Source organism: Sparus aurata, chromosome 13, assembly GCF_900880675.1.
Source record: "Sparus aurata chromosome 13, fSpaAur1.1, whole genome shotgun sequence".
Lineage (NCBI taxonomy): Eukaryota > Metazoa > Chordata > Actinopteri > Spariformes > Sparidae > Sparus > Sparus aurata.
Window position 1 is genome coordinate 11696307 of NC_044199.1, and position 8627 is coordinate 11704933.

Below are 8627 nucleotides of genomic sequence, written 5' to 3' on the forward strand. Positions count from 1 at the left end.
ATTACGATTTATCTGAAAATTCAATTATTACATTTGATCTCATAATTCGGTCTCTTATTAGATCTCATTATTTTGCCTTTTCATCTCATAATCATCACAATTTATCTAATAATTTTGATGTTTTATCTCATAATTATGCATTTACATCTCATAATCAAGTCTGACATGGGTTTTTTTACTTTAAATTAAGGCGTTTTCATCATCTGTTTTTCTTTAACTAACTTCTATTTCCATACAACCATCAGTGTCCAGTCCCGAAGGTGCCGTGCGCGTCCACAGCTCCTTTGCGTGACCGCGCTCCCCTCACAGTGACCGCGCACGGCAGCGCCTTGCTGTCTTCCTGCTGGTGCCTGGCGGTGGCTGTCTGTGTACAGACATGGCTGCTCTCAGCAAAATACCGCACAGCTGCTACGAGATTGGCCATACGTGGAGCCCGTCGTGTGTGCAGTCTGCCGTGGATGTAACCAGGGGTGCTCTGGAGGTCTCCTTCAAAATATACGCCCCTCTTTATCTGGTAGGATTCACCGCTTGACCTGTAAATATTTGGACACTCTGAAGCTAAAGTTAGCTTGCTAACCAAGTAAAGCTAACTAGTTAACGTTAGTTCTGAGACGAGCAGTAAACAGACGTGACGCTAGCTCACCCTCGGGGGCTAAGGTCAAGTTCACGCACGAGTTCGAAGTATATGAAAGGAATGACATTTGCACCAAGTTGACCTTTTACGAAACACATTTTGACACAGTCATGAGTTACAGGCTGATTACCAGTGAACTGAAAAACATCATCTGATAAGTTCTGCAAACCTCTGAATTCCGCAGTTAACTCGTTTAACCTGTCAGCCCTGATCCTTTCGCAGATTTTTGGTGCTCTATAACCATTCCTCAATGCTGCTGAAATCGCCCGTGCAAAGTTGAATATAACCAAAAACATTTTTAATGATTTTGCAATGTTTGGCAACCCAGTGTGTGCTGTGTATTGCAGATAGCAGCAATTCTAAGGAGAAGGAAGAAGGATTACTATCTAAAAAGGCTTCTCCCTGAGATTCTGTGGTCTACCTCTTTCCTCACTGCCAATGGAGGTCTCTACATCGTTTTCTTCTGCATTCTCAGGTCAGTTGATGTCACACAGATGCACACTATCCATCACACAGCTCCGCTGAGATTATGAGGATTAGATGCAAGGGTTTCGGAAGCTCAATAGACACATCCGAGGAGCAGTTTGACTGTTTGCACGAGCATACGAGCTAAGCAGTCGTGTGTCTTTGTTCAGAGTTTTTCAAATGTGCCCTCTGGGTATTTTTTTGTAAAAAAAAAATTTAATGTCAGCATTTAACATTCCTACAAAAATGTGTTGAAGGCAATTCATAGGCAGACCATACAAACAAATAACATTTTGCTTTTGATTTAAAGGGAAAGATGGGACCTAAATTTGACCAAAGCATTACTTATTTGCGTAAAGTTTTGGGCAGACAGCGTGCCTCAGTGTTCACTAGTCCAGTTGTGAAAAGCAAGCAAATAAGCAAACAAACAAACAACAGAAACCACCGAACGAACAGTGCAATAACGCCGTTTATTGCTAACTTTAGGAAACTTCTGGGAGGGTTCAACTCCTGGTCTGCCGGGTTCGGCTCGGCGCTGCCTGCCTCCTACATTGCCATCCTTGTGGAGCGCAAGAGCAGGTGAGATTCTGTCTGAAGAGTCTGTTGACTCTCACAATATTTGTCTTGCTCCTCCTGCTCTCTCACAGCATGTTCATGTTTTGCACTAAAAGCTGTTGGTTAAACTGTCTTTCCCTTTTCCTCCACTCCAGGAGAGGGCTGCTGACGATATACATGGCAAATCTTGTAAGAGCTACTCTGTCCATTTAAATGTTATTGTTATACGTGATGAGATATTTCTGCTTGTCGCTACACAATGTTTGTGTAACAGTATGATCTTTTAATTTGTTGTCAGGCCACTGAGACCTTGTTCCGCATGGCAGTGACACGAGGCATGGTCAAACCCATCAGGCATGGCGAGGTAAGATGAAGGGGAGTTCTGGGCGAGTTGGGATTAAAGAGATGAATTATATTTTACACATGGGAGAGTCGTGGCTATCTTCACAATTACGATGCATTATATGAAGATACACCGCATGTCCAGCAGCTCCTATTTATATGCATTGTGTAAATCTTCATATGCATGGCCCTATGGTTACGTTTCACCTGTTTTCCTGATGCCCTCGTTTTGGCTCTTTTTCCGCATTAGGTGCTCCTCTTCTGCATAACTGCATCGCTCTACATGTTCTACTTCAGGTCAGGTCAAATTCTCACAGCCCAATGTGAAACATTTATAGAGAAGAATGCTCACATTTTGAGTTAAATTTGTTTTGTTCTTTTTTTTGCTGCAGGAGTAAAGATGGTCTCAAAGGCTTTGCATTCTCTGCATTAAAGTAAGTGGTCCCCATTTCCACTAATGGCTTGATTTAGATTCCTGCTGTCTTGCTAAAACTCACAGGTGTGGTGTGCGCTCTCTGTGTCAGGTTCATCATTGGGAAAGAAGAGATTCCCAATCACTCTGTCATGGCGGCAGAACACACCTGCACAAGGCCCCTTGAGAGGACAGCTGCTATAGAGACCGGAGAGGACTCGCCGGCGTCAGCAGAGAGGCCCAGCTCCAGGAGGAAAACTCTGCTAGCCTACACCAGGGAACTGCTAGAATCCATGTGAGAGATTGCACACCTCAACACAGGCACACATGGGTTTTATAAAGAGTGCCCAGTATTTACTTTTCTTTTTTCTTTTTTTTGATAATTCAGATGCAAAAAGGGTCCAAGGCACAGATGTTGTAAACATTACCAGGACAACTGCATTTCCTACTGCATTAAAGTAAGACACTGATTTAAAAATCCTCAAATTCTGTATAATTCATTGACTGTGTTAAATACTTTTCTCTTTTCTTGCATTGTGCAGGGTTTTGTCAGGATGTTCAGTGTTGGCTACCTGATTCAGTGTTGTCTAAAAGTGCCCTCAACGTTCAGGCAGATGTTCTCTAAACCCTCACGGCTCCCCTCCCTCTTCTACAACAAAGAGAACTTCCAGCTAGGGGCCTTTCTAGGATCCTTTGTCAGTATCTACAAGGTACATCTCATACTTTCTGGTTTGTTTTTTCGCTGTATTCCTTGTTTCCGTCTTTCTTTAATTCTTGCTTTTAGTTTGGCAAACAACTGCCTCAGAGTTCTAGAATATATCGACTGTACAACATATATTTCCGCCTCCCATTACCTTAAAGACACATTTGATTTGTAATATCTGATTTCTATTTCTGATTTACATTTGTGAGTTTCACAGTGTTAAGTTGAATCTATGTGTTCCTCTTTCACACAAGGGAACAAGCTGCTTGCTGCGCTGGTTGCGAAACATTGATGACGAACTCCACGCACTGATTGCTGGTGAGACAGGATTGCCTAAACTGTCAAATGAAATCACTGCAGGCCAGTTCTGCTCTGGATTTTTTTCATGTCCCGGCCGATAGACTCTGTTTGATGGTTGTCTGTTTGCATTTTTTCGCTGTTTTTTTCAAGGCTTCCTGGCCGGTATGTCAATGTTCTTCTACAAAAGTACGACGATATCCATGTATCTCTTCACGAAGCTGGTGGAGGTAAAAGAAAATATCTGAGCATGAAGCATTTACTGATAAGCACTGTATTTTCGTCAAAACAGATAGCAGAAAATTGGTTTGCAGGCTAGTGTTATTGTACTTTTCTGCTTATCTGTATTGGACAGTTTATCATTAACAGCACATGCACTCTGTCTCTCTTTCCATAGACCATGTACTTCAAGGGCATTGAGGCTGGACGGTTCCCCTACTTCCCTCATGCGGACACAGTGTTATATGCCATCTCCACTGCTATCTGTTTCCAAGCTGTAAGTAACATGTACACAAACATAAACACTGGAGCCCGGCTCTGTAGTCTGGTGTTACGGCAATGGATTCTTCTGTATTGCCAGCGATTTATCTTCTAATCTAGAATTTTATGATGGCTTGTTGGCTTATTATTATGAAGTCATCAAATTACTAGGGAATATTGATAACTCTATCTTACGCTGGACAAAATCACTAAAACTGGGCAGCCACAACTGAAGGATTACATGCGATGTAGGTGCGTGAACGGTAGTTTGGCCAACTATCATTTATCTTACATAACCAAAAACGGATACATTAAAACACCACTGTGCATCCTGCAAACAGCTGTGTTTAAAAAAGATAAATAAAGTTTTAAATTCCTTCTTTCAATTGCTCAAAAACAAACCAGATCAAGATATTTACGTCAGGAAATGGTGGTGCACTTACTGCTTTTGTCCACAGGTGTCGCCAGAATCAACACAAAATGAGTTTCTTGTAGCTGTTTTAAATTAAAATGTTTTTTTAATCTTATTTCATCGTCACATTGCTGGTGCTGTTAATGTGACTCATGCGCTTACTGCTGAGCTGACCTGTTTTCTCAGCCAACACATTTCCTTGTTCTGATGACCCTGTGCTAAGCTATATATAACTCATATTGCTGAACTGAACCAACTCACAATTGCATATATTTTATTTTTTTGCTTTGCTTTGACACATTACTGTTACACAGGCCGTCATGGAAGTGCAGAACCTCAGGCCTACATACTGGAAGTTCCTACTGCGTTTGACTAAGGGCAGGTACGAGGGTTTTTATTTCTTTTTGTTTTTGTGAGAATCTGTTATACATGATGAGTGAGCTGAAATGTCTTTATTTTGAAATTGACCCACAGCATGCAAGAATTAAACTACAGTATACAGCATGTATGGTAGTTACTGTGTAGCCATCTCATGTAAACAATTTAATCCAATCCTGTCGTGACAGATTGTCTATGATCAGACTCTCTCTGTCCACAATCCTCTTGAGTTGTATTTTTTTCATGATGGCACAGAGATGATTTTTCTGTCTCCTCTCCTAGATTTGCTCTGATGAACAGACAGGTTCTAGACGTGTTTGGGACTCAGGCCTCCAGGGACTTTAAAGGCTTTGTGCCCAAACTGGACCCCCGTTTCACCACCATTCTCACACCGGGAGCCGACATCCAGCTCGGATGATTTGGGGCCGAGCTGTGGGAGGGGTTTTAGGGTTACCTCAACAGGAAACGAACAGTTCTGACTGTTCTTTCTGAGTAACTTATGGATTTAAAAAAAAAAAAACAGATGTTCTAACAGCTCAGAAGTGGGGATGTTCGTGTTATGTGATGGGATATGCTTTAGAGGATGTAAAAGGCCTGTCTAAAGCAAGGCGTAGCCAGTGTCAAGCGTGGTGTTGCACACGCACATCGACTGACGGGGATTGTGTAGATACAGGTAACCGGCAAAATAAATGGAATGCATCATTTTAATGAAATAATTAGCGAAACAGAAAAAGGTTTCACTTTGGATCCAAAAACATTCCCTTTGTCATTTTGAGTGTAATGTTCCGTTATTTTGCAGGTTACCTGTTCGTACTGACTGAACACAGATTGGTTTAATGGGATCATTAATGTCAGCAGGTGAAACTCATTAACTAAACTTTTTGGAGTAGACACAGCGATATCTGAGGAGGAATTTGAGATTATTCCCTGATCATTTCTGAATGTGTACTTTTTCAAGATGATGGATGCAACTGATGATATTTATGATTATGTAGCCTTATCAAATATTTTATTCTTTATTAGATTATGGGATTATGAGATGTGTTTAGATTGTGGTCTGTGATGTGAAATAGGATGTAAAACACAGGTGGAAAGTCACCATTTTTAACCTGTTGCAGGTGATTTTTATTATTATTCTTTTTTGCAAGCATTTCGATGATTTCGAAATGCTATTTGAGTTTTGTTTTCCAAATCTGCACTGTTAGACACACTAGGCTGTTTCTCTAAATGACACTTGACAGAAATTACTACAATAGAGCTTAACGGGGTAAAAGAACGCATCAAGGACCACGTTGAATTTGGACGTTTATTTTACGGAAGATGGTGATTAGAATCTACACAATTTTAATGTCATTAAATGGGAGGAATATCAAATAATTTTACATTGAAGATGCATAAATCTAAAATCAATCAAAATAAAAAAAAATACAGCTAGTTAAACACGTAATCAATCCATTGTTTACTTGTAAACCGTACTCTGACTAATAACGTCAACGAATGCATCCACAGCACATACAGATCACTAGCCTGATTACTTTAAAATGTGGATTTACAGTTTGTAGAGTGTCACTAATCACATTTCTCACTGTAATCTATTTTTCAAGAAGACTGGTATATTTGAAGTGTACTAAACATTGAATGTCGTATAAGAAACACGCAGTCATATATTATAAATGATTTGGCCAGAGTGGGATGACATGGAATAGAACAGATAAAATGGGTGTCTCTTTCACCTCTGGTTTACGGTCAAATACACATGTAGCTTCTATTTACTGCAGAAGCTATTCAAATCTGATGAGAAACCTTTCGATCAGAGAACGGGCTTATAATTTTTTGCGAAACAGCCTTTAATTACAACATGCATTACATGAGCTATATCACTATAGAGCACTGAAAAGCCAAGTTTGGAATGGCAGATCCATGTAATGCTTTTTCACAAATAACTTACACAAAAGGCATCGCTAATGTCAACCTGCTCTATCTTTTTCAATTTCACTTTTCACTTGAATGTGTTTGGATTAGAAATGACTTCAGTGTTGAATATTTACTAATACTGCTAAACACAGTTTTGAATTAAATATGTGGTTGTTTCACGTGAGCTCCGAGAAATAGTGTTGTGGCTGCTTGCATTTTGATTAATAGTTGGTGTGGGGTCCGACGTGAAACCTGTCGCTAAAAAAAAATCCACGTCCGATTGAAACAAGAATTTGTTGTCACGTTGACATGTTTGCCCGAGAGCAACAAGGAATCGGTTTCTGTGAATAAAATGCGCACAGCCCAGTCTGCTTTTGTTTTTCATTTTCCGTTGCTGAGAGATGAGGAAAAAAGATGTTTGGACATCTTTCACCAAGTGATGAATAGTCAGAGGTGTTCTGCAGTTTGTTAAATAATGGGGACAGTGGGCACTTCTGTGGTTCTTGTAAAATATCTATGCTTGGTGCAAATGACGTCTTTTCCCTTTGGGGCCATTTATAACACTTTCATTCCAGATGTGAAATGACTGCATAATATTACACTGTAAAACTGTAAAATCTTTTGGTACACATCTCAAATTTCTGGCAATTATTTACTTGTTTGTTAATGACAAATTCTGCTTTCACTTCTTTAACTCAACCCAGCTTTAGACACACCTGACCTCCGTACATGAAGCCATGATTGTAAAGAATACAGAGCAAAATTAATATTTATACTGAAGAGCAGGTGTTTGAGAATATAGTGACACATTAACTAAATCTACTCAATTATAGTACAACTCTGTAAATGTTTTTGATTTATGTAAAAAAAAAAAAAAAAAGGGTGTATATTAAAATATTTTGTAATTCTAAGTGTGACTTGTGTGATTTCTGTGCTCAGTTTGATCTTATATCACTAAAATGTTAAGGAGAAAGATAATGTAAAGAGCAACCATTAGGCCTCTGATCCTCAGGGCAGTAGACAGTCGACATTTCCTCAAGTGAAGATGTTGGGTATACGTACTCGTACTCCTCATTCACTCTGTCTCTGTTGCATTTCTGCATACCTCAAGGTCACAAGAAGACGGAAATAGCTACAGTTGATTCCGAGCTGTTTTCAAATGTTGCGACTGTTTCACAAAAGCTTCAAGTAAATTCTTCTACATTCTTGTTAAAGCTTGCTTGTAAAAGAGTTGTAGGTAACTGTGTCCATGTGTTGTCCTCTCCTCAGTCATCTCACCGCACACTGCAACATTGTTTGGAACTCAAAGGAAAACGTTGTCATTTATAATGTTTCATTTGTTCGATCTACTGATGTAGTACAGATGGTGGAGCATGGTAGAGGCTATGCTCTGTTGATGTAATATGTTATTGTAGATCTGAGTGCTGGGTGGCTTTTTTTGTTGTCAGGGTTTAGGAAATGTCAATGCAAATTTCGATTCTCGGGTCCCACTGTATGATTTCTCCTGATTTCGGACACCTAAACCTTTCACCTAACCACATTATCATAACATTCCCCCGTTGCCAGTACTCGTCAGTAAATTTCATGGCACCCTGCTCATTTACGAGGCATCCTCTGAGCATCACATCCAAGCTCATGGAAATTCAGCCATTTTCAAAGAACCTGTGATAAGGTTCTTTGAAAATGGCTGAATTTCATGAAATTTAATATACAAAATATTACTGCCAATAAGGAGGACCCCTTTTTTCTTTCACATTTCGAGACTACTGACCTTAGTGCCTACATTGGGCCACTCATACACAGAAAATGTAGCCTGAGGGACAGCAACTTATATGAAATTTACTGACTAAACAATCATAATCCATTATTTACATGGCTGCAGTGTCTGCAATATGTCACTGGAGGGCAGTGATGAGCACACAATGCTTTTAGTTGACTCCAAATAGACAAGGGGAAGAAATCCTTACCGGAAGTGAGTATCTCTGTCAAGTAAACATATGTAAGTAACTTTTGTTTTATGATTTCCTATTCAAAA

At 39.8% G+C, this 8627-nt stretch overlaps 1 protein-coding gene across 1 annotated transcript; it reads left to right on the top strand.

Annotated features, from left to right (window-relative positions):
* Positions 1–323: 323 nt before the first annotated feature.
* Positions 324–6961, top strand: tmem135 (transmembrane protein 135). The gene is made up of 15 exons (XM_030438496.1): positions 324–514; positions 982–1109; positions 1586–1678; positions 1810–1843; positions 1953–2018; positions 2247–2293; positions 2389–2430; positions 2521–2703; positions 2797–2866; positions 2951–3118; positions 3366–3429; positions 3562–3638; positions 3806–3904; positions 4615–4682; positions 4961–6961. The coding sequence occupies exons 1-15, from the start codon at positions 377–379 to the stop codon at positions 5094–5096; spliced, it is 1413 nt and encodes a 470-aa protein (XP_030294356.1). The 5' UTR covers positions 324–376; the 3' UTR covers positions 5097–6961.
* Positions 6962–8627: the final 1666 nt, after the last annotated feature.